Here is a 27,323-nt window from a genome sequence, read left to right as displayed (position 1 = left end):
ATCTAAGGTCCACCTCCCCAGTGGCCCATTTAGAGAAGTAAGGGGTACATACAACTGGGTTCCCCCTGGTTCCCAGAAGGCTCCGTTAAGACACTGAATATAAGGCCCCCAGTGCCACGAGACTCTCAGCACGGATCGCATCACACCCTAGTCTAGGGCCCCCCTCACTTGGTTCTGTATGGTTGAGCTACGAAATGGCAGTAGTGGGGAGGGGGTTAGTTAAAAACTACCTATCACAGTAACAAAAACAGTGTACCAAAGCGCCCAAACGTGTTTTTATTAAATTGGTTAACACCAATGTGCCTAGTCTTAGTGTATTTTTAAAATTTTCACCTTGAACCCTAATGAAGAAAGGGGAATTCAGGCCTGGTTCAAGAATCAGTCCTTGATGTGCTTAAACCATTCTTTTCCTTGTTACTAAATATTGGGGCGATAAACGCCAATGTTTATCTTAAAATTTCAATATTGAGGAAAATTTAACCCGACCCGAAGAGAGTTTTTAATAGACTTGCCCATGGATATTTGTGTTGACTATCTAAAGTCAAGAGCAGTGATTCAACAGGTCTCTTGACTGTAAAGAGACCATCAAGAAATCCTACAAGTGAGAGGTGTAGCCCTGCTGAACGAATAAGGCACCACCAGCTAGACGACCAGCACCAAACATTGAAGGTCATTGAGGAATTTTGTAAAAACTTTCCAAAATATTTTGAAAAACCAAGAACTCGTGTGCTCGCTGCAAGATGTACATTTGGAGATATATTATATTATATTATTAAATTATATTTAGAGAATATGCTCAGCTCATTAGTGTGGCCTCTGGAGAACAGAGAGAAGATTACCAAGTGTAACCTTACATAATTTTCATAATGTAAAATGATGCTGTTTTTCTATAAATATAACTTTTTAGATATCATATCATGCACTTATTTTCCTTGGGTTTCTTTAATTATCCTTTTTTAGCGAATTTCCCTATAGGGAAGTAGCTATTAACGTAGGTCTCATGGTAAGACCTAGGCCCGGGACCGATTTACTTTTTCATTTTGATGTCCCCAGAGGCCAAAAACACCATTCGTTCAAATTTTTATATATGTATATACTAGCAGAATACCCGTCCTTCGTACAGGGTTGGCATATAAGTATAAATTGCTTATTGCAGTTATACTCAAGCTTTGCCTTTGCAATGATCCGTTTTTCATTTTCATATTTTGATTTTGAAATATTGAAATTTTTAACAAAAATATTGCAATATTTCATAAATAAAACTTGATAACAAAAAATGAATAGCGGCATTGAGTTTAACTTAAAAAAGTAGTTCGAAATGATGGGTCACAACACCCCCTTCATATTTAAAATAATTTATCATATTTCAAAATGGCGGATCCAAGATGGCGGCCGAAAAATATTCATAAGTCATAACCAAGTAAAAATACGTCAACAATGACTGGTAGTGTATACTTATCTTTATCTAGCACTATTTTGAGATTATGGTCTTAGTTTGTACATGCATAATGTTAAAATGGGCTAAAAATAAAGTTTTAAAGAGCCCTCATAACTTTAGAATAAATCAAGATTTTTAAAAACGGTTTGTGGCATTGTAATCAGGGTAAAAATCTAGTTCGAAATAATGGGTCACAACCCCACCTTTACATTTGAAAAAAATATTTTGCATCCAATATGGCAGATCCAAGATGGCGGCCGGAAATGACCACCTTGTCAAAATGAAGTACTTACTACCCAACAATGTTTGGAAGTGGTCTGGGATTGATATTTGAAAAAATTTAGAAAAAAGTTGGGGGGGGACAATTAAAACTCACCCTGTATATATATATATATGTGTGTGTGTGTGTGTGTGTATATATGTGTCCGTCCGGACGATAAATTGAGTAATTTTTGTCCGATTTTGATAAAATTTTGTTTGAAGGTGTAAGGTGGGATAAACTTGAATGAGTTTGTGAACCCCAGCATGATCGGACCATGGGAATGGGGTTTAACGGGGGGTTTTATGGGGTATAAATGGGGTTTTCTCATTTTATACCCTTAAAACACAAAATTTATCAATTTTTCTCCAGACCTTTTTAAAGAGCTTAAAAAAACAAATAATTTAGTATATCAAAGTGTTTTTGTACGGTGAATGGTTACGGAGAAAATTCAAAAAATTGTTAATTTAAAATTCCCATCTTATTCTTATGGAGAATATTGTAAAATGTTGTAGTTGGCTTGTTTATGGATATATTTTGATCAAACTTGGCGGATTTATTCATTTCATACTAAGCTATTGATATTTTAATAAAAACACACTTTATTAGTTTCCCTGTAGCAACTCCTAGGTACTCGTTAAAACTAAATGTTAATTTAATAGCTTTATTGAAAATCAATCCAGGCAAATAGAAATTCGCTTAGTCCACAGGTTTGCTGCATCGGGGGTATTTCTAAAAGAAAATGTTAATTTGATCAAAAAGACCGATGGGCCCATTTTGGTCATGGGTTAAATGCAAAACCAGCTCGAATACGTCAGGACCATCAGTTTGCGGAAGGTTAATAGAGACGGCCTGAAAAAATACAACTGCGATCTTTTCCCAAGCATATTAAAAACGGTATACGGTACCATAGATAAAACATAGCCCCTTAGGGACTTTTATCTATGACGGTACTGTTGTACCGGTAACCATAAGCTGTATCTAGATATACATACAAAATATATAATCTAAAAATACATCCATAGAATGGTGTAATACTCCTACAGTTCATTAATATTTTCATTGAGAAGGATTTATTAAAACTTGTTGACAAAACAGATGTTTTCCGAATAGCTTATTTTTTTATAAAAGGTTAGTTATGACATTATATGTTTTATCAAATAATTTCATATCCCTAGTTTTGATTTTTACGTGTTCATGTTCATCAATTTATTGGAATCAATATCAATATTATTATCTGATATTCATCCACAAAACCCCAAAACATAGGTACTGAACTGTCGAGTTACTGTAAAATCTTATAGGCAACACAGGTACTGAATTCTGTATTTTGAGATTAGTGTCTACTAGTAAACTGTTAGCTTGAAAACACTTTTTGAAAAACAGCAAACCTATTGGATTAGCAGTTCTCAAATAATTTGAATTGAATTCTATTAGTGAGGGAGAAGAATGCTACTGTATTGTGCAAAATTGTGATGTCCATTGTTCTTCCATTGATATACACTAGTTCATAATAATTAAGTATACTCAATTTTCTTCTAATACATAGTACCTAGATGGGTCTTTTGTCTAACTTTCTAATATTCTATAACTTTTTTCAAGTACTGTAACACATTTTTTTGGCTAAATTTTATTTTTTAACCAAGTGTTTGATTATTTGCACATGAGTAGAAGAGGGTATAATTTATGATTTAAAGATTTATGATTTAAAGACTTATGATTTATGATTTGATAACACCACCATAACTTGAATGTTTTTAAAGATAAAAAATATATCTTTCAGGGTGAATTTGTCAAAAATCTAGTAAAAGTGTTCATAGACAATGAAGGCACTTACTTTAAATATAAAAGTACACAGTGGCTTACTGTTTCTTCTGGATAACTATAAAGATAATGAGATGCCACCTACAGATTATATAAAACTGACTCAAGACAAAATTACAATTCAGGTACTGTGTAATTTTAAATTATTAGATATCATGAGATACACATAGCTTACTCACTGCACCACTCACTAATAATCCATATTTGATTGATTAAGTGACACTTTAATAAGAAATTATAGTCTACCTATACTTAACGTTTTATGGAACTTAATGGACTAAGACTAAAATGATGATTTAGGGTGGACCGATGCTTCTAGGTGTCGAGATTGCTTCGGCAAAAAACTCAAACAAACAAACCCAACAAGAGATCTAGATCATTTGTTTAACGGGTAATAAATAGGCCTACTTACCAATTAAGTCTCTACTTTTTTACTAACAAAAAGTGTATTACAAACAGGTTTATATCAGATAGTGGTAATCCATTACTCCTGCTAAAATTCTTTTCTGATCACAATATTTTATTTTTGAATCACATTGATGAATGCAAAGTTCAGTTACACAAATATTTTACATCTCTACCAGTTTCTAACAAAAGATTTGTCCATGTAGTTGCTTCTTGCTGGATTACTCAGACAACCTGAAATTGTACTCCGCTTTATCTATAACGCTACTAAAAGCATATCCCCCAGCACAACACTCGAGAAGGTATACAGGGTGGAAAAAAATTTCCGGGACAGTTAAATATTTCAAAAAATAATACAGGTAGAGCTACAAAACTTGGCTCAAAGTTACTGAGCATGAAAATCAATTTAACAAATTATGAAGTGATACGCTACCTCCAAGCCTGCTATCGAGTCAGAAGGAAATCTTAAATGTAAGCATAAATTTTTATGCACATCAAACTGATGGTCTTTGTTAGTAAAATACAATGCCGGAAACCCAAACTAACCGAGTCAAAAATGGCAGCCGTTTAAAGATAACTTGAATTTAATTTTGAATCTTTGAACTGCCATTTTACTTACCATTTTACTCAGTTTTTTTTTGAGCTGAAATTCGCGGTGTTGTCTTTGTCTAATTAAGACCTTTATAAAGCTCAAAAAGTTTCTTGTTAAGTTTCTGAGTACTGTAGTAACTTTTCATGCTCAGGACAGTTACTGAGCATAAAAATCACAAAAAACTTAATGTAAGCATATAGGTTGATGCACATAAAAATTGATGACCTTGAAACCCATACTCAAAAGGACAAATGAGTCAAAGATGGCAGCCGTTAAAAGATTACCTACTTGAATTAATTTGTAATTTTGAGAACTGCTTCCATTTTTGGCTCAGTTCTTTTTAGCTTAAATTTGCGGCATTGTATTTGTCTAGTTGACCTTTAATTTGATGTCCATATCTAATATATAAAATTCTCGTGTCACAGTGTTTGTCTGCAAACTCCTCCGGAACGACTTCACCGATCGTTATGAAATTTGGTGTGTAAATTCTGTAGGTATGCGAATCGGACGTAAACTATTTCCCGTTTCGAAATTCTTAAAAGGGCTCCGCCCCAGTGGCTCTGGAGTTTCCCATGTTAACCTTATGAGAAATGGAATTAATGAATCTTAACAGCTGTTTCAATTAAACAAGTTGGTTCTGTTCTATGATGTTCAATAGCATTAAAGTTACAAGGATTACCAACAGGGTGCAGCACTATTATTTCTTTTACATTTATGACAACAGCTAATTTGCAACCAAAAGGTGAGTGAGCGTAGCGAACGAACTTCAACCTGGAGGCGAGTTAGCGTAGCGAACGAGCTAACCTGAAGGCAAGTGAGCGCAGCGAACGAGCTCCAACCTAAAGGTGAGTGAGCGTAGCGAACGAGCTCCAACCCAAAGGTGAGTGAGCGTAGCGAACGAACTTCAACCTGGAGGCGAGTTAGCGTAGCGAACGAGCTAACCTGAAGGCAAGTGAGCGCAGCGAACGAGCTCCAACCTAAAGGTGAGTGAGCGTAGCGAACGAGCTCCAACCCAAAGGTGAGTGAGCGTAGCGAACGAACTTCAACCAGGACGTGATTGAGCGATGCGAACGAGATCATCTTGAAAATTAAACGTAACGGTACTTTCTTTCCATCGGTCTGTCTTAGGGGAAACCTATAACTTAGGCGATACGAAGTTCGCCGGGTCAGCTAGTCTATATATATAATTCCAAGTCAAATTTTTGTAAAGAAATTGTGAGTGACTGGATGGCCGTAGAAGGATGGGAGGGGTCTTATTTTAAAGGTCTTGAAGTGAATTTTGAGGGAAAACTATTCATTTTTCTTATTTTTTTTTACCATAAATTCGCAACAGAATAAAACTTTTCCCATTAAAACAACATGGGGTTTAATTTGTTTACATCTTTTGAAATTAAAACAGCTGTGCCACAGATTTGAAAACAGTGATCAATACACGCATTTGGTTTACTTTTAGCCAGTCAACTATGAAATGTATACTATAATAAAACTGAAATATTGAAGATTAGTCGGAAAATTCTTTGTTTATATTTAAATTATATACTCAAGTTTCATTTTTTCATGCTTTTACGTTATTGTCGTGTTAAATGAATAAACGACATAGAATAAATATTCTGTATAAATAATCAAAGAGTCGAAATTAAATCTAACTTCTATTTGTTTTTATTTTTAAATCATATGTTCAAGTTTATTTTAAATGATGTTGTTTTCTTTATATTTCTACACATTTTAAGGTTAAGGTTGTGTAAATATATACAACTAAAATAACCTATAAATGTTATTGGTTCTAAAATGGTTTATTTGCATTCCTTCGTAAGTAAATTCTTTTAGTGCAGTGAATATACAACGTAGAGTAATCATATTCGATCATACTTTTATATTCTTTGTTTATATTTAAATTATATACTCAAGTTTCATTTTTTCATGCTTTTACGTTATTGTCGTGTTAAATGAATAAACGACATAGAATAAATATTCTGTATAAATAATCAAAGAGTCGAAATTAAATCTAACTTCTGTTTTGTTTTTATTTTTAAATCATATGTTCAAGTTTATTTTAAATGATGTTGTTTTCTTTATATTTCTACACATTTTAAGGTTAAGGTTGTGTAAATATATACAACTAAAATAACCTATAAATGTTATTGGTTCTAAAATGGTTTATTTGCATTCCTTCGTAAGTAAATTCTTTTAGTGCAGTGAATATACAACGTAGAGTAATCATATTCGATCATACTTTTATAAAATCACCAGGGATTCAAGATGTTTTGGTATGTAGGCTGCTGGATATATATTCTTTTCATTATAAGTACTGTAATTAATATGAACGCCAGGGGAATACCACAAAGGCGGGGAACTGTTCATAGGAATGACAGTGCGCTTAGGAGAGCAAGAGTAGATAATGACGAACTTAATCAAGATATGTTACAACCCCTTTTTAGGAGACCCATGGTAGACGAGAGAAATGTAAAGATCCATGATGCAGGATTACTGGACCAAGAGTGCATTCAATGTAGTGCTCTTCATTTTCCCTAGTAGCACAAATATATATTAAATACATATGAATAAATGTATTTAAAATCTATTTTATATATCTCAAGTGTGTATTAATGTCAATTTTATATAATATTTAAAATATATTAAATATATAAAAAATATGTTTTTGAATCTATTGAATATTAAAAAAATGTGTTCCAATAATATATTTTAGTGAATAATATTTAAATAAAAAATGTATTTAATATCTCTTCCAAACATCCCATGGGGCCTTAACATAAAAACACAAAATAATAAAGATTTAGTATGAAAAACACAATTATCAGTTGAGTAAATTGATTAAATAGTTCATAAAAACGTATTTTGAAAAAATTACTGGATGAATTTTTTTCAGCCCGGGTGGGTCTCGAACCTGGGTCCTTCGACTTATGAGCCTCCTACCTTACCTCTGAGCTACTTGTGACTGTTGTTGGCATTGGTTTCAAATGGAGAAAGAGTGGCCCTCAGTTGCAATGGTTGCAATACTTGAAATATTTTTGATACTACAGTATAATATGATTCTGTTAATATGTTTTGGCATCAAGTAGTTGAGTTGAATAGTGCTGTAGTGAATAGTGAGTAGTCTCCACGAATACAAATACAGTAAACTACAAAAATTAATTTAAATACTATGACAAATATTATGTAATTGATGGCATATGTAAATCAAATAATTATTTTTAGAACGTCATATACAACCATAATTAGTTTCTTAAAAGGTCGCCAGTCACTAGCACCCTTTTCTAGCCAATCATTCGAGATTTCTATGATCACATTCATTGTCACATATTGCAATTAAAAAATAAAACCCATCAAAACTTGTTTTTGTTTGACCCAAATGTAGCTGTCGAACATGTATACTGCCTCTTAACTACAGTATATGCTTTTTTTTCTTTACGTGTATGATAGAGTGACACCATTCAGAGTACGTATTATTATTAACTTAATATTAACGCTTTCACAATAGCAATTATCATACAAAAATGCATGTATAAATTGATAGAAACTATAAAAAACAAAAAGATGCAAATTATGTATTTGCTAATTATAAAAGATTATAGGCTATATATTCTACAAATATAATATTATTTTATTAATAAAAAATATCTGACGTGTTTTAAAATATATTTATAAATAATTTAAATGTATAATATAGTTTCAAAAATATTTTATATATATATTTAAAATATTCTCAACACACAATTTTTTTTAATATTTAATAGGAAAAATATACATATAAAATATGTATATTATAGATTCTATACTTGTTTTATCAATATATATTATGAATCTATTTTATATATTCAAAACTTATATTTAATTTATATTTTGCATTGCTTTTTGGTAATATTTTAAATATATATTTGAATATATCAAACTATTATTAAAGATATATTATATATATATTTTATTCGAGGTTCTATCAAATACAACTTTAAATAAAATATTTATAAAATACATATTTGTGCTACTAGGGTTAGAGAATAACTAACGAATAATCATTTTATGACGTGTTGCCATAACGGACTTATTAACCTTCCTCAGTCAAAAACTAATGTAGAACTTAAAAGTTTGTTTGAAGAGAGCCCACAACTGTATAAATTCATTCGACAATGCAACATTGCGATGGCTTTTGCTTATTTTTCAGCCAGTAAGAAAGATATTCCAGGAAAAGGACCATACTGTTTAAAAATTCAAGGACAGATTTATCGTTCAATCTCAGATTTGCTGTCTCAACATGATGAAGACCCCGTGTATGGCCAATTGAACATTATTGACACATCAACAGCAACAGAAATTCGTCAAAGGCGTCGAGAAAATAGTGACTTAAAACCTGAAATATTGTCAAAACTAGCTGAAATTCTATTAGAAAATCCATTTGCACAAATTTACAAAAGAGCTTCGGAAGAAATGGTTGTACAAGGTGACAGTGAATTAGAACATAGGTTTGTAGACAGGATAAATATGGATCGTCGTAGGTATAATAAGCCTACTGCAGATGAAATTGCAGGCGTCTTCAATTCATCTGAAGGCGAACCTCCAATGAATTTTTAGAATTCCAAACAGGGAAGCTTTTATTTATCCTCATTAACCACAAGACCAAAGCTACCTTAGTAAACCAGTATTTATTCACAAACAATGATATGTTTGCTGCCTTTTCATGTTAAACCACTGGAGTGATTCAAATTATTTATTGAAAATGACATCAACAAAAGCAAACCAAGAAGAACAACAAACTGGTTTTTACACAAAAGATATGGTGTAGGGATGCCTATTCTGACACATAGATAATGTTATTCTGAGTTTGTTTAAATGCCGGTATTGCAAAAAGTTGTTTTACATTTGAGCTTTTTAGGGACTTAGGTCCCTACAAGCCACTAGTCAACCTATGTTTATGTATCCCAAAGGAGATATCGTAACACTGAATGAAGCTTTAGAATGGTTTTTATTGCCAGTGAATTTGTACCAGGTTTTTTAGCTTTATCTTTATTTATTTTGAAATGTTTAACTGTCCCAGTACTTTTTTCCACCCAGTATACATTTGAATAGAAGAAAATTGTTAATAACATGCGCTGCTATTTTGTTTCTACAAATCCAAGAAAGTTGAAATGTTCACAACATGTTTCCAAATCCTACTTTGTAATTTGTGTAAAATTTCAAATCTTTTGCTGCATAAATGGGCATAATATAAAAAAAAAATCATCTAAACCTCTTTGTTGGACACCCTGTGTACTGATGTTGTTTATTTCTTAACGACGTTTTAATGAACTAAAGCAAAATTATCTACAATGTTATTTAAAAGGGTTAAGGTGGATGGATAAGGAAGAGTGTGGCTCTTGAAAGGTTTCAGTTATACCTAAGTGAACAATTCGGTAGAAATTTTTAAGAATGAAGTATTTACTTTGTAGTTTGTATATGTAGTTATAAAATGTATTAAATCTGTTATCAAAATTATTTAAATAATATTGTTGGTAATAGCATTAATGTATATTTTTCATAGGCATTAATAAAATTAGTTTTACAGGATGAGCAGAACGAATGTGCAGTGGAGATGTTTTTAGCTCTGGTCCAGCACAAGCAACTATTCAGTGATTTTGTTGATTACTTCTATTGTAAAGGAAAACGGAAAGATAATAGTGACAAGCATCATCTAATGAGTAAGAAGCCTTCTGACACATAGTAGCGCTATTCGTCGATTATCTCAATTATCTCAAGGGATTCCTATTTCTTTATGACTTTTTTAATGATGTAGTTTAGCTACCTTATCTTAGAACATTTATGTTTTGAGATATTTTAAGATATTTTTTTTATAAAACCCAATTTATCAAATATTGAAAACGCTGCTCTGATGAAACTTAAGAATGATGATGATAATCTTGTTTTACTGCATTCAGATAAAGGTGATGCAGTAGTTTTTTAAACAAAAATGAATACATGAACAAAATAGCTGACACAATCAATGGAGGGCAATATAAAGAACTTGATTGTGATCTGACAAATCAAGTCCAAAGTAAAATAAAAAAAGAATTAGCAAAAATAAAATGTTATGTCACTGGCCAAACTTTCTTTAAACTGAGCCCACAGTTTAGTAAAGTTCCGCATTTGTACGGACTTCCAAAGCTCTATAAACCTAGCATCTCTCTATGAGTGATAGTTAGTGCAATACACTCACCATACTATCAACTTTCAAAATTTATTTTGCCTTTACTTACACCATATTTTGGCCAATCCGACAGTTTTGTAAAAGATTTAAAGGATTTTGTTGACAAAATACACCGTCTTAAACCCAGCAATAACATTCATATTGGTTAGCTTTGATGTAACAAAACTTGTTCCCTAACGTTCCCATTGAGTCATGTCTAGCAATAGTAACTTACGTCGAAAATGACCTGATGTTGGAAGAGAGAACCAAAATTCCTGTGTCCAATATAATAGAACTGTTGACACTTGACAGTCTGCGTTAGGTCGAACTACTTTCTGGTAGATAATAAATATTATGAACAAACTACAGGAATGGGTGGCGTGTTAAGTCCTATCTTATCTAATATTTTCATGGAAAAGTTTGAGCAGGACGCAATTGAATCATTTTAAACTAAACCTAGAGTCTGGTTACGGTATGTTGATGATGTTTTTTGCATTTGGAAAGATTCAATGTCAGAAACTGTTAAAACTTAAAGAACACCTAAACAGTCAGGTAGAGTCCATACAATATACAATTGAACTGGAAAAAGATGATAGATTACCGTTTCTAGACGTATTGGTGCAGAAACAGTCACAACAAGGCTGTCTCACGAGTGTATTCAGGAAACCTACTGCTACAGGCACAAAGATAAAACCCCTCACCAATGTATGTATTCTGTATGTTAAAAATATTTCTGAAAAGTTGAGACGGGTGAATGCTAAATATAATGTAAGAACTGTTTTTAAAAATAAATATACCATCCGTAGTTGTGTCACAAACCTTAAACCTGATAATGAGCAACAAAGTATAAAAGATATTATCTACAAAATCCCGTGTTCTTGTGGCAGAAGTTATGTGGGCCAAACTTCTAGACCAGTCAAAGTACGAATAAATGAGCACATAAAAAAAGTTAAAAACAAAGATAAGTATAACACATGGCTCTAAGATATGCGATCACATTTTAGGAACGAATCATATTGTTGATTGGGGTTCATCTACAATTCTTTACGATGAGTCTGATTGGAGGAAACAAAATACGGCAGAGCCGCTTTTCATGGCGATAGAATACAAGCCACTTTCACGACCATCAGTGGATGTCAGTACGGTGTATTTAAACGTTGTTAAACACGAACTCGAGCAACTACGAGATAAGACCAGGAGCGTGAATGGCTTATCAACAGTAGATAATACACCTACCCCCATCCTCCTTCAAGTTCAGTTGATCCGGCAGTCGTGGTCAGGCAATCGACCCGCGTGCGGGAAAAAAATTGAGTTTTCCAACCCTGAGAAAGAGGAACGTTTCTTGTGAGTTCCACGTAACTGTGGACTTTTGATGCCATGGACGATTACGTGTCTTGTGTGTTTATATGTGTTTTGGTGAGTCCTGGACATCACAGACAAAAATAAAGGTGGCGAGTGAAGCCCACAAAAATATTCATAAACTGAACATTTAATTCTAGAGGCTTATGGATATTATTTATTAGACCAATATACAAAATAAATGCCCATGCTAGTCACTCAAATGTTACATTTCTTTCTCTTTTGTTTCAGTCCTTACTTACATGATGATTAACATTTTGAATGAAAAAAATAAAGATGATGTAATTAATATTTGCCAAGCGCTAAATTCTCAAAAGGTAGTCAATTTTTTGAGATTTTTTAACAAAGAGTCTTCCAAGGAAATGCTATTTATTTTGGGATGTAAATACTTTGAAGAAGATTATACTAGAGAAATGTTTATAACAAGGATACAGAAAAACAAGGACCTCTTACAGGTAATAATGACAAGTAATTTGTTAACACATTCGCTGCGGCCTATCATGTCGAACGAACCCGATTGTCGGGCAATTGGCTTTCAAAATATTCGGTCTGACGAATAGCAAATAATGTGCGGTGATGTGCTGCGTTACGAGAGTCAATGTAGTTTGCTAAAATTCATTCTCTGGGGTTGATGTAGGCTAACTAATAGATACAGTATTTCAAATCGTTCATGAATCATTTGTTTGTGATTGTTTGCCTCATATAAAATTTAAAGCAAAAATGGACCCAACAATATGTGATTTATTTAAGTGTATATTGGTTCAAAGTAGTAGTAGCACAAGATGTAAACAGTTTATTGTAGATTACTGTAATGGAGGTCACAGTAATGGACGGTAATGAAATGTAAAGTACAGACTACAGAACCTGGCTTATTTTAGTAGACCTATTAAGATAACAATAGGGCAGGACTCCACTTATCTAACCTTGGGCTAAGCAACTTTTGAGAGTAGCTTTTGACTATTTATTATTCTTCAATGTTTTCATTTGAGGTTTCACACGTTCAAAAAATATATCTTGAGTGTTGAGGTTTGAATGTAAACATTGTATTCTCATCACGGTAGTTGAGGTTATTGCTTCCCAGCCACTCACTTTTCTTCCCACTATAACCTTTAAGCAATGTGTGTCCGTTAGAACAATCTTGAGTAAAAATCATAAGATTTTGAGGAAGGTATGGGGGTTTAGTGAGTGGGAGAAAATTTCGCGCCATTCCGGCCAAACCTCGCATGCGGGGTTGGTTCGGCAGATTGGCCACAACCTAAACCCCAACTCTCAATTGTTAGCTGCGGAGAGCTACCTTCTGCCACTGGGTGTTGGTCCACCTACAGAACCAAGTGAGGGGGGCCCTAGACTAAGGTGTAATGCGATCCGTGCCAAGAGTCTTGTGGCACTGGGGGCCTAATATTCAGTGTCTTAACGGAGCCTTCTGGGAACCAGGGGTAACCCAGTCGTACACACCCCTTACCTCTCTAATCGGGTCACTGGGGAGGTGGACTTAAATACCCGGTATTCGTGAGAACAATGTAGACAGTCTGGCCCAAATGGAGGAGGAAGGTCTACTGAAATCTGACGATGACGACAAGCTCGCAGAAATCGGAAAGGAACGAAAAACGACTTTCCAGGGGCGAGTCGCAAAGATGGAGGATAGCGGATGCTTTAGCCAAAGGCGAAAAGGTGCTATCCAGAAGTGAGAGGAGGCTGGTGTGGGCTGCCAAGCACCCTAACTCTGCTGCCTGCAAAGCCAGTTCCTCCGGGAACTAGGATGCTGGGAAAAAGCAGAGCAAGGGTGGTACCCCCAAAGCTGACTCTAATGAAGCCTCCAGGAAGAAAGGTGGAGGCTGTGCTAACGCAGCCACAAAGGATTGGCTGGTCAAGCAAGTTCAGGAGCTGAGACCTTTCAGGGAAATCTCGCTACGGCTTGCCCCAGCCAGAGACCTTGTGAAAGCTGTGAAGGTATATTTAGGTGCCCAGCCCTACAAGGTCTGCGTATGAGATCCCTTGGCCTATTGATGGGAGATCAAAGGGACGAACAGGTCACCATAGTCAAGAGGCTCTCACGGTTCACCAAGGACCTGGGATTTGACGGAGAATGAGGACCTGTGAACGAGGGTGCACAATAAGCTGTTCTAGCTGCGATGCAATCCCATGGTAACTTGTAAGCCTGGCCCTCTGTTAAAAAAAAAAAAAAAAAAAAAAAAAAATAAGATTTTGATGAAATTCTGTAGAAACATGTAACCCTACATTTCCTAAATCTAGTTTGCAAACCAGCATGATCGGACTGTGGGAGCAGAGTTTTATGGGGTAAAATAGATTTTTCTAATTTTTTACCCCCAAAACATAACTAATGTGTGCAATTGTTTTCTCAACTGTTTTGAGAGCTTAAAAAAACAAATAATTTAGTATCCTGAAGCTTTATTGTATGCCTAATGGTTCTGGAGGAAATTTTTAAAACAATTTTTTATATCCCCATGTTATTCTTGAGAATGAGTTAACTTTTGTAGTTTGCTTGTTTGTGAATACTGTATTTTGATAAAATTTGGAAAATGTAATTATTTCATACTCTCTTTCAATATTTCATAAAAAACATACCGTACTTTAGGACCCACCCTGTAATAACAAACCTAAGTACTTGTTAAATCTACTTTTTTTAAAGAGGACGTTTGGTAACACATTTTAGTGAAAAGCCAGTCAGGCAAATGAAATTTTGCTAAGTCTGGAAGTTTGCTGTGGACTATGGCAGGGTTTTTTTGTGTAACATTTATATTTTTTTAAGCTGGCATGCATCAATGTTTGAACTACCGTTCTTGTTGGTTCTAGGACATTGTAAGCTATTTTGAGAAGATGTTAAATGTTCAGAAAGCAGAATATGTCAGAGAGCCTACCAAGCCTGTCACTCCCAGAGTCACTCCTGTAATGAGACTGGCTCTTGTACCTCCCCCTCCTGTGAACACTCCTCAGGTAGGACAGGCAATTCACTGTAGCAAGGTTTAGAGAAAACAGAGTATTTCAGAGAGCCTACCAAGCCTGTCATGAGACTGACCCTTGTACCTCCCCCTCCTGTGAACACTCCTCAGGTAGGACAAGCAATTCCCTGTATCAAGGTTTAGAGAAAACAGAGTATTTCAGAGAGCCTACCAAGCCTGTCATGAGACTGACCCTTGTACCTCCCCCTCCTGTGAACAATCCTCAGGTAGGACAGGCAATTCACTGTATCAAGGTTTAGAGAAAACAGAGTATTTCAGAGAGCCTACCAAGCCTGTCATGAGACTGACCCTTGTACCTCCCCCTCCTGTGAACACTCCTCAGGTAGGACAAGCAATTCCCTGTATCAAGGTTTAGAGAAAACAGAGTATTTCAGAGAGCCTACCAAGCCTGTCATGAGACTGACCCTTGTACCTCCCCCTCCTGTGAACACTCCTCAGGTAGGACAAGCAATTCACTGTAGCAAGGTTTAGAGAAAACAGAGTATTTCAGAGAGCCTACCAAGCCTGTCATATGAGACTGACCCTTGTACCTCCCCCTCCTGTGAACACTCCTCAGGAAGGACAAGCAACTCACGTACAGTAGCACGGTTTTGATGATTCCATCTTACTAAAGCAAATCTGTATTTAGATGACTCAGCCACTAGATGTTTACTTCTAATTTACTCATATTGAAAACAAATTGTTAGGTGACAAACATGTACCATACTGATATTTAAACATAGTAGCAAGCCAACCTGGAGACTAGCAATTGTGTATGTGAATTTTGTTGAACAGGAAAAAGCCATTGAGTTGTACTTGATTGCTTGATTCTGAAAAAGCTCAAGAGTTCCATCAATATCCTATAGCTGAGCCTGCATTCATAGACGACGGTCCATTGGTTCTCCCTTAAGGTCGCAAGGAAATTGTGATCACTGGTGACAATTAATGTTGCCTTGATGGCAGGATTGCTGAGACCACAATATATGCTCAAGAGTTTTGGCTTGAACATCGTAAGTGTTGCCGCGATTGCGGGGAACGATCATGATATTGCCTAGACCACCAGATCACAGGTGCTTACTCAATCGCGGGAAAAGATCATCGGTGTTTGCTTTTGCTATCAAAAAGAATTTTGTTCACTTACCTATGCCAGGGCATGGGTACATTGGGTTTTTGTATGACGGGAAAAAATCCGCTTACAGGCGGGATGGGACAGGGGGGGTTTGGGATATGGCCCACAGGCCATATAAGGTTGGAGACCCCTTACATAGATTGTTGGATAGTAGACTCTACTGTACTCTAAAAATTAAAAATATTGTAAATCTGGCTGGGTAGCTGCGGGAGTGGTTAAAGTGCTCGCATGACAATCAAAAGGTTGCCAGATCGGTCCTGAGAAAAGTCAGTAGCCTTTTGATGGTTTAAAACTGGAACCAGCTGACCCTGATCATTTGGCTTTAAATAAATTATAATGGCTGACAAAACAGTCAATTTAAGTCAGTAAGCTACTAAATGTAACTATCAAATTAATTTTAAAATCTTAACATCAATAGGGTTAAAATTAAGTTTTATACCTAATATTACTGAATACAATGGCAATAACATACATTTTTTTAGGTAACACTGGAACTTAAATAATAAATAGGATTAAACTATCCACAAGGATTAATGATTATTGTACTTTGTAGGAAGTGGTATTGCCGCCAGCAAAGCCAGTTCCTGCATCAATGTATAAGGAACCGAAAATTAATGATATTTTGACAAAATTGAAAGGCGAACATAGAGCTGCAAGTAAGGTATTACTAGAAGAAGCAAGTGAATCTACCAAACGTTTGTCAACAAAGGAATCTAATAGAAAAAATGAATGTTCAACCTACGATGACAAACCTAAGCATCAAAAGAGAATATACAAGGGACACAAGGTAGCTGTAAGTATGCCTTATTAAATAGAGTTATTTTATACCAGTGCATCTGTGAAGAATAACAATATACCTTTATTCTTTAGCTTAATATTTTGTGATTTTATCATGATGTATTTTGAGTTCTAGAGTAGGAAATAAGTTCATATAATATTAATAATTCATGATTGAAATAATATGGATTGTACTAACTTACGAGTGAAATTTTTTAAATTATTTATTTTTATTTATAGACAAATAAAATTCCTGTTAAGAAAAATGCAGCTATGCTACTTCGGGAGGCTGCAAGACTGATAAAAGAAGAAGAGAAAGATATACAAAGGTAAATCTGACAAAGATTTGGATAACTTCAATGTTTTTATAATAGGCCTATAACACTTTAATTGTTAGCTGGATTTCATTAAGCAATAATAAAATGCATGGCTGTAAATTATTACTAAAATTGCATTGACATACCTAAGGGAAAAGCTACTTGCTGCTTGTTTTACAAATTTACAAGTGTGGTGTTGTGTTTGCAAACAATATAATCGATGCCATTTCATATTTGAAATATAAATTTACAGTAAGTCTAGATGCCTTAATTAATTGTTGTACTAATGTAATGTTTGTGATATTAAACATAACTATTCATAATCTATGGTAAGTGCCGGTTATGCCCAGACACAGACCTTGGTAGTTGAGTATCACAGCAGACTAAGAGCACTAAAGAAGCATGTCCTCATTAAATTCAAATAAAAATTAAGAATATTGGTTGTGGGTGCTATACAGATCTTCTTTTTCCGCTGGTTCTAATTGATTTTCTAAAAGGTTTTTATACTTTGATTTCCTTCAGGTCAAATTTTAATATAGAACCCCAATCATCCAAATTCCAACTATGTTAACCGTTGATTATCCAGATTGATTACAGGGAGAATGTTGAAAACCTAATACTACAGTTATAGGAATCATTCTGAAATTCTGAACATTTCCTGTAATCACGGAAACATCATCATCGTCTTCCGATATCTTGCAAAAATCTCGAATATCTCCAACGGTTGTGTAGACATCATCATCGTCTCCTGCGGTCCCGGCCACAAAACTTATACCCTTTACTGTAGTACGTGCTAAAAACTAAAAAATTGTTTGAAGGATGAATGATCTTGTATGTGGAGCTGCTGACTTTACATCTTACGAGGAGATGATGAATCAGTTGAGAAATGAGGAGGAACAACTAAAGCTGCAAGACGTAGAGAGGAAACATCTGTTGGGACAGCTGAGCCGAGAGGAAGCCATCTTGGCCAGACAGAGGATACTGAACATCAATAAGGCTCGACGATCAGAGATAGAGCAGGAGGTGGGTTTACTAAGTGTATACAAAATCATCGTTTATAAAAAATATACATACAACAAAATAAAAAATTTTAATTAATATTTAACTATTCAGAGAGTGAGGCAAAGATAACACTTCTTCAGTGTTAGAGAAGCTAAATGTTATACAAGGTGGATCTGTGGCATATCCACAAAAATCTGTGTTGCTTGTATCAGTTTCATTCCGAATTCATCCGAAGGTCGCTGGTTTGATTCATAAAGCCAGATCAGTTTTGGACCCAGACACCAATTAATGATGCTATTTCACAAAAGGTTGACATTAGATGGCAACAAGGCCAGGGTTTGGACGGTTTCCTTGCAAAAAATGTAACAAATGCCACTGGGTGAACACATGAAAAATATTGAGTTTCTCTAAACAAAATGGTAGTGTAGAATAAAGAAAACAGTTTTAAATGTATGATACAATACTTATTATAATTATAATATTAGTAAGATGGTTTTATTGCAGGAGCCTATGATAACAATTAATTCCAAAACTTACATATTATTATGCTCCTTTCATTTTTGTAGAAAAGAGAAACTGAAGAAATTGTTAAGAAAATGCAGAAAAAACATGAGGAAGAAATTAAACTAATTATAGAAAAAACACAACAAATCCAAAGGAATATAGAAGCAAATAAACAAAATGTCATCCAGAAAAAACATATGGAAGGTAAAATAGTTAATAATTAATTGAAATTCAAGTTCAATAATATGTAAAAGTATCATAGAGAATATTTAAGCGATTTTTCATAATGGCAAACATTTTTACAGTATTATAATTAAATAACGGTATTAATTATTTGGTAGTGACTTTTATATTCACATAATTTTGTTCTCTTGATTTATACTCTTGTATTGTACAATCCTCACAATACATCCTTTTGACATAAACCTAAAGCCGCATCCCCACTATGCCGATGATGGCCGTTCAGCCAAGTCGACTGGCTTGGCACACACAGCATAGTTGTCGCAAGCTTTCAAACAGCATCGTTCCATGCAGCTAACCTAAAATGAAGGCCATGTCACATATGCTGAGGGAGGTGAGGTACACGGCTAGTGCCGATGTCTGCTGTTTGGCTCGTCCCCACATCAACCGGGCTGGGCTTCCTTTCATCTGGACCGACAACCTATCGGTTAGGAATCGGCATGCGGTATTGCCAAGCCGCCTGTGCATCCACACTTGCCGATCTGTGCCATTTGGCATAATGGGTTTAGGGCTCAACATTCTGAGAAAAATCTTGCTCTCAGTCATGTTCTGTCAGAAAAGTAAAAGTATTATTCTAGAAAGATACTTTTTACTGAAATCATACAGCTATTATTTTGGGCAACATAAATATAAAATTGTATGACAAGTTTATGCAAGTGGTTGATGAAAAAAAAAGAAAATCAACATTGCATTTTGTATATTTCAAGAGCTCTTTTGCAATAGGTGTCTTCCTCGAGCAGGATTGATCTTGTTGGAAAATTTTAAATTCATCAAAAAGGATTGGCTTTTATCATTGACTATTTATAGACTTTTATAGAACACACCCTATTCACTTATAGTGTTTATTGATGGCTCATTCAATGTTAAATTCTGAGCATTTGCATATGGACAATTTTAATTTTAATTTACTAGCATTAACTATTGAATACTGAAGTTGTATCAATAGTTAATTCTATTAGTATGTAGCTTTAACAGAGCTTTGTAGGTAGCTTAATTTAAATATTGTAATACATTTAGCATGGTTTTGATTTCTTTCATGGTTTGTTCAGCCCAGGAAGTAGCCAGCACTAGCAAGCAGCTACGAGCAGAAGCTATCACGAGGGTGGGTACATGATAGTTTTTTTTACATAATTTTCTATCTAGTAAAATCTAAATGATAACTTTTGTTCAATATCACCATTATATAACTTTGAAACAGGAACTGACAGAAAGTTTGTTGTGTTATGAACGAACATTTACTACACCACCATTTTTTAATATAAAAACAAGTCATTCTTTGTTTGAGATCAAGCATAATACAAACAACTCATGAAGATGATGTTTTTTTGCTTAAAGCTTTAATAATGTAATTTTGATTTAGACATTTCAATTTTGAAAGGTGAGTTTACGTTACAGATTTTATGTAATTTGACCTTACTGTCATAGCATTGCAGGGGTTGGGATTCATGTGGTACAGGTATTCTGTAAAGAGGGACATTTTTAAGAAAAACATTTATTTCAGCAAAAGGAAGAACTAGAAAGACGGATTGAAATCATCAAAGAGATAAAAGCACTTTCTAGCATCAAAGATCTCCATTCTAACAAATTTGATCCAAACGAAACAATGAATATTGGACTGCTTTGTGAAATGTCCATAGCTGAGGTAATTAGATATTTAGCCAATAGGAACTTGTTGGTAACAGTAGTAGTTAATTCCCTGTATTATAATCACTGGAAAGAAAACATTCTAAAGAAAGTTTTGGTTAATGGATTCTCTTGCTTAAAAATTACTCTTTTATGTATTTCAAAGAATTTGACTGTAAACTTTTATCCACACATTTGATTTGATTCTGAGAATCAAGAGCCATTTTCTTGACTTGGAACTCAAAACATGCTTTTTAAAGATTTAACATACGGTAGATCGTGTTATTTAAACTAGTTTTTTTGCCCCTATGATTATAATATTTCAGAAATTATATTAATTGAAAATGCCTTTCAAGCTTGATTATTTTCCAGCTTTATGAGAGACTCTTGCTCAATAGGAAGATTGTAAAAGAAGAAATAGAAAACAGACAAATATGTATAAGGAAACAAAAGTTGAAGCAACAACAGTTCTTAGCAGATACCCAAAAGTTCATTGATGAATGTCGAGAGCAGAAGTAAGTATGAATGTTAGTCAAACACACCTAAGAAGCTTGAGCCAGATGTGGAGTGATAGAAAAAGGGGTTGGTTATGGTGGAAAATAATGCCGTTCCAAAAACATTAATTTGCCACCAAATTACCAGCGAGGCTTACCTGTGACAGAGCTTTTGAAAGCAATCAACTTTTTACTTTGAACATAATGTTTGTAATTTATGTCAAAATATTTAAACAATTTGGAAGTAGACAAAAAATAGTAACAAACTACATGTTATAAAATTTAAAAAAGTTGTTATTGAATAGGTTTCTTAGATAATGTAACAAATTAACAAAGTTTCAGTCTGCCAAGAATATAAAAGAGTACAATAGTGTCGTGTTGTTGCTAGTAGGTGTCAAACGATAGTTTTCTACGTTATTTTAATGAATTAAGGTCAAATCTTAAAATCTTTAACCCTTTCGGTGCTAGAATATGTTTTTGTAATTTTCTGAAAAGTGCTAGTTATTTAGTTATTTCATCCGAAAAGTGCTACGCTTGCTACGGGGGCGAAGTCTAGTATGCGAGAAAAAAAATCGGTAAAAATAAAATTTTTCATCTCAAAAATGCTAAGGAACGATATATCGGGCCTCGATCGTATGAGGAATCTAAAGAAACCATTGCTGTTTCAAAACTACAACCGAGTCAACCGATATGCTCATTTAAACTGAACTCCGAGAGTCTCTCCTTCTGATGATGCTCAAAAGTCATCAGATGGTTAACTTAAGAGTTGTAAAAATAAATTACTTGTTTTTTTTATTTTCAGAAAGTTGTTATCTGAAGTAAAAAGCTTGCAATGCAAACAACCAAAATTTGTTAGTAATGAAAGCAAAGACATTACAGAACTTAGAGAGAGACTTGAGAAAGCAAGATTTAAACGAATGGAACTCACCAAAAGCAGCAGTGTTATTTTGTGAATATTAGAATTTAAAAGCTAATGTTCTTAAATATATGAGTATGTTGAAAAATTAATTTTAGTGTAATTATTCAGCATCAAGAATATTACACAACCACCATTTGTTGGTTCTGGTTAAGTTTTTATACTAAATACATCAAAATTAATAAATATCCAAAAAATTATTCAACTCTTTTTTTATTTTAGTTTGTTTTATATAACCTCCTTGACAGTAGTTCTGTTTAACTCAACTAAAGAAGAATGTAAGTCAAATTCATTCCCAATTTACAAAATTAGCACATAAAATTGATGAAAACAGAGCATACTTTCAATCTTTAGAATTCTCATTGAAGATTGGAAGCCTATTATGTATGAAGTCGGAGTTTGTCTTCAGAATAAATAGAGTTATACACATCTTAACAGTTATCATTTCAAAGAAAATTTGTTGGCAGTAAAACATTAAGGAGGATCAGAATAGGTATTGAAATTAATTTCTCAACTTATAAAATATAATTTTAAAATTTTATTTACATCTGTTTTACACAACTGTTTGAATTACTGGCATGATTTACATGTACATGCCTAGAATAGCAGTCACAACCACTTAAACTGCTTGACCATATCACAGATGAAGACTAGCAAATGCAAAAACAGATACAGCAAACATTAACAACAGTGAATATCAACTTTTAGTAAAGGTAAAAAATAAACCTTGTATAATGCCTAACTCTATGGAAAATTAGTTAACAGCTTTGTCCAGAAACAAGGTGGTGAACATTCATTTGTAGAATCATTATACATCAGATATCACAACAAAATATTATACATTGAGAGAAGTTTTTTTCATGAATACAACACACATTTCAAAACGAAGAAAATCAAAATATGTATAGATAAATAAGGAATAAATTAATTGCCTATGTAGTTTAAATTGACAAGATTTTGTGTTTTCCCAAAATAGAATGTAAATTTAAGAAATATATTAATAAACCATTAATTTGAAATATTTCAATAAAAAGTATAAATAAAACTTGGTTTACCGCTTTTAAAGGCCTTTTCACACCGGCGTACTGGACGTACTGTACGTTTGGTACGGCCAGTTCGTACAGTACGCGGTCCTTTCACACCGCACAGAAACTTCCAAAACGTACACTTGTTCGTTTGCAGTCAGACAAGTAACACTGGCTGAGCACGTGGTTTTGGTGTGACCACTGCGCATGCGCGAGCTCGCGTACGCCTCGTACGATTTAGAAAAATCGCTCTCCGAGCGATTCTCACAAAACCATCGCGTACGTACTGTACGTACAGTACGTTCTGTACGCGCGGTGTGAACGAGCCCATATGATAACATGGACAGCGATTTGTTGAAAAAAAAACGTACCAAACGTACAGTACGTCCAGTACGCCGGTGTGAAAAGGCCTTAATAATAATAGAACCTGCTTGATAGATTTTAAAATTGCAGGAAATTACTTAATTTATCTTGAGAAAACGTTTTTGGTTGAATCCAGTAATCTTAATTATATATTAGACTGATTAAAAAATTAAAACAGGGGCCTATATATTATACTAACACTTGCTTATTAAATAACATTAATAACAATTATAATGTTATTGGATGTTAAACTTTAAGACCTCTTAACAAAATATAACATATACAAATTATTCAAAACTTTCTGACAATATACAAAAAGTTTTAAAGTACACAATTAATATGATACTATATCTCTGTTTGAGTAGAGAATACATTTCTGATGATAAGTTGGGTATTGCTGATAGTGAGAGAAAATAATGATAAATTTCATTGTGAATTCTAAAGAAAGTACACTGAAACTATATACTGAGTACTGTATCAAATTTTGCTGATAATTATATAAACTAAATGAAACCAGCCTGAGTTCCTGCTATCCTAGCACATTACAACTGAATTAAAATAAATAACAAGCATTGAAATATATTACCTAACACAAACTAATACGCAAAATTACAAAATTATACAATAACAATAGTTATGAAAAGCAGTGACGTAATTTCTTTCATTGCATACTTCTACGTGAGAAATTATAAAAATTAAATTATGAATGCTACAAAACTGAAAACGTGTTAATACGGATTGCTTTCCTAGAACAACTGATAAAGATATTGGGCTAACGATATTTGTTATACAAGTTGAAGCCTAATAATGTAAGATTAAGGCTAAAATGATACCGGTAATAAAAACATTTTAAGAATAGCATAGAGGAACATTTATGAAAAGCTATGGTAAATATGGTATGTATATAATATAATGGTTTTATTAAAGGTAATGTATCACATGGATTATGATAGTGTTCACTTCAGAAGCCACCAAACCTGTAACAACAACATTGCGTGCCATCAATTGTGATAAATGTTCACAGTTATTGCAGTAATTAGTGTTTTTAGCGAATTTCCCATATAGGGAATAAGCTATTACCGTAGTACTCATGGTAAGACCTGGACGCGGGACCGATTTTTTTTTTCGTTTTGAGGTCCCTAGAGGCCAAAAACACCATCCGTTCAAATTCATATATATATATATATATATATATATATATATGTGTCCGTCAGCACGATAACTCGAGCAAAAATGATCCGATTTTGATGAAATTTGGTACAAACGTGTAAACCTACGTCTATTCGAACGAGTTCGCGATCCAGCATGATCGGACCATGGGAACGGGTGTTTACGGGGGGTTTTATGGGGTAAAAATAGGTTTTTCCCAATTTTGACCCAAAAAACATAAAATTTAGCAATTAATTTCCAAACCATTTTGTAGAGCTTCAAAAAACAAATAATTTAGTATATTGAAGCGTTATTATGCGCCTAATGGTTACGGAGAAAATTCAAAAAAATTGTAAATTTAAAATTCCCATGTTATTCTTATGGAGAATGAGTAAACTGTTGTAGTTTGCTTGTTTATGAACATATTTTGATCAAATTTGGAAAATGTTTTTATTTCTTACTAACTATTAACATTTTACGAAAAAAAAAAAACAGTTTTACCCTCCCTGATGCAGCAAACCTAAGTACTTGTTAAACTAATTCTATTTAAATCAGGAATAAATGTTATATTTTTAAGTAGACATTTCAGTGTAAATCCAATCAGTCAAATGGAAATTCGCTTAGTCTGCAGGTTTGCTGCGGCGGGGGTATTTTTTTTTTTTTATATGATGAGATGAATATAAGTTTAACTTATTATACAGGAATGTTATATTTAGTTCGTAGTTGGTTTTAAGTCCAATTTTTATTAAACAGATTTAGGTTATATATATATTTTTGAATCTGAAGGAATGGTGTTTTTGACCTCTGGGGAAAAATGAAAATGTAAATCAGTCCTGGTCTAGATCTTAATCTTGAGGCCTAAGGTAACAGCTTATTCCCTTTATGTGAAATTTGCTAAAGGATGGAAGTTTTGATTTAAAAAGTGCAATTTATAATAAAATTAATCATGTGCTCATTGATCAAAGACACTCAAGAAGCATCCCTCATGCAAGAACCATTAGACAGGCAGAGGTAGGCTCAGACTACGACTACAAAAGAAACTGAAATGGATAAACAAATTACTTAATAGGGCTGATCAAGACAGGACAATGAACAACACAAGAGATTTCTATCGGTCAATCAGGTTTCTAAAAAGAGACTATACACCAAATATATGGAGTAAGGAATAAATTTGGAGAAATGGTTATACAAAAAGAGAAGGGCATGGAAGTATGGAGAGAGTGTTTTCAAAACCTCTTAAATGGAGAAGTACAAGAACAAGATGAAGAAACGCAAGAAACATACCAGAATGTCCAACCACTAATAAACTACTCAACATTTAAAAGAAGTAACCAATGCAAGACAAGAAAATCCATTCTAACTCAACCATTTTAATTGGAGAACACCAAGCTGGTTTCACTAAAGGAAGTCAACACAACAGACCAAATTTACATACTGAAAGAAGCAATACCAAAATATCATGAGTATAAGCAGTTCTTCTATTGCATCTTTATAGACTTCACTACAGCTTATGACACCAAATTGACTATGGGAAATAATGGAAAAGTATACCCAACAAGCTAATCAAACTCACAATATAAAGTGATAAGGATTCAAAATATAAAGTTAAAAATATAAGGACAACTATCAAAGGAATTAAATGTCAATACGGGCGTAAGACAAGGAGATGGGATATCATCAATGCTCTTTACAATCGCCCCAGAAGAAGCGCTACAAAAAGTCAAATACTCAGACAAAGGCATCAAAATTGAGGAAAAATTAACATTTTAACCTTTCTCAGACGACGTGGTCATAATGGCATATAAGAAGGATGATCTTAGAGAATTAGTTAAAATATTAATTGAAGAAACAGAAAAAGTAGACCTAAAAGTTAATGACAACAAAACAAAATTCATTAAATGAGGAAGATGGGATGTCAAAGATGCAAATGATGATATCTTGAAGATAGAGGACCAGTTTTTAGTATTTAGGAGTACTATTAACAATAAAAATAAAGTAATAAAGTATATTGACAATAACAATAAAAAAATGAAATATTAAGCTCAAAATTGCTATCCCACAACACCAAATTACATATTTACAAAACAATAATAAGACCAGTTATACTCTATGGATCAATGAGCAAAAAGACGGAACAGAACATAATAACCTTGAAAACAACGTTTGTATGAAGATATTTTGCCTGACGCTTGAGGATGGAGTATGGAGGAAAAGGCATAACATCCAGATTAGAGAGCACTACAAATACCCAGACATTGTAGTGGAAGTCAAAAGCGGACGGTTGAGATGGTTTGGGCATACTATGGGAATAAATCAAAACTCCATCACAAAGAACATATTTGATAGGAACCCCGATGGCAGATGACCCCTAGGACGGCCTAAGCTAAGATGGAGGGGAGAGCTAAGATTGGGTTGGTGAAGAGACCCTTCCGAATTGCCTTTAATGAGTATGGCCATTTCATCATTTGTAAAACGAATGTCTCCAAAGGTGGGGTGAGCGACAGCACGGAGAGGTAGACTTCTATCCCACCCAACTGCTCATCGGATATGGCTGTTTCGGGGCCTACCTTCTCAAGATGGGGAAGTCAGAGAGCCCAGAATGACAGTATGGGGACTACGACTACGATGATGAACAGCATACCTTTTTCCACTGTGTGAGGTGGGAAATACTCAGAAGGAACCTCAAAACTAAATACTCAGAAGGAACCTCAAAACTAAATACTCAGAAGGAACCTCAAAACTAAATACTCAGAAGGAACCTCAAAACGGTTG

At 34.0% G+C, this 27,323-nt stretch overlaps 2 protein-coding genes across 4 annotated transcripts in view; one reads left to right on the top strand and one right to left on the bottom strand.

Annotated features, from left to right (window-relative positions):
• The first annotated feature begins 3,490 nt into the window (after positions 1-3,490).
• Positions 3,491-22,106, top strand: LOC128987300 (cilia- and flagella-associated protein 99-like). Its single transcript, XM_054408073.1, has 12 exons — positions 3,491-3,646; positions 10,076-10,208; positions 12,284-12,507; positions 14,867-15,007; positions 16,695-16,934; positions 17,159-17,247; positions 18,054-18,258; positions 18,804-18,945; positions 20,031-20,083; positions 20,483-20,623; positions 20,977-21,119; positions 21,901-22,106. Exons 1-12 carry the CDS (start codon positions 3,521-3,523, stop codon positions 22,049-22,051), a joined length of 1,788 nt encoding a protein of 595 aa, XP_054264048.1. The 5' UTR covers positions 3,491-3,520; the 3' UTR covers positions 22,052-22,106.
• Positions 22,107-22,529: 423 nt separating this feature from the next.
• The window catches only part of LOC128986268 (phosphatidylinositol 4-kinase type 2-beta), a 39,709-nt gene continuing 34,915 nt past the window's right edge, over positions 22,530-27,323 (bottom strand). For all 3 annotated transcript variants that reach the window (XM_054406538.1, XM_054406539.1, XM_054406540.1), the window contains exon 10: positions 22,530-24,379. The gene's annotated coding sequence lies outside the window, so the exon portion shown is untranslated. The remainder of the gene's footprint in view (positions 24,380-27,323) is intronic.

This window comes from Macrosteles quadrilineatus, unplaced genomic scaffold (assembly GCF_028750875.1).
Source record: "Macrosteles quadrilineatus isolate MER2022 unplaced genomic scaffold, UCM_ALF_1.0 Scaffold_2__2_contigs__length_208266976, whole genome shotgun sequence".
NCBI lineage: Eukaryota > Metazoa > Arthropoda > Insecta > Hemiptera > Cicadellidae > Macrosteles > Macrosteles quadrilineatus.
The sequence above is the reverse complement of the archived record's forward strand: the minus strand, read 5'-3'. Positions and strand labels throughout refer to the sequence as shown.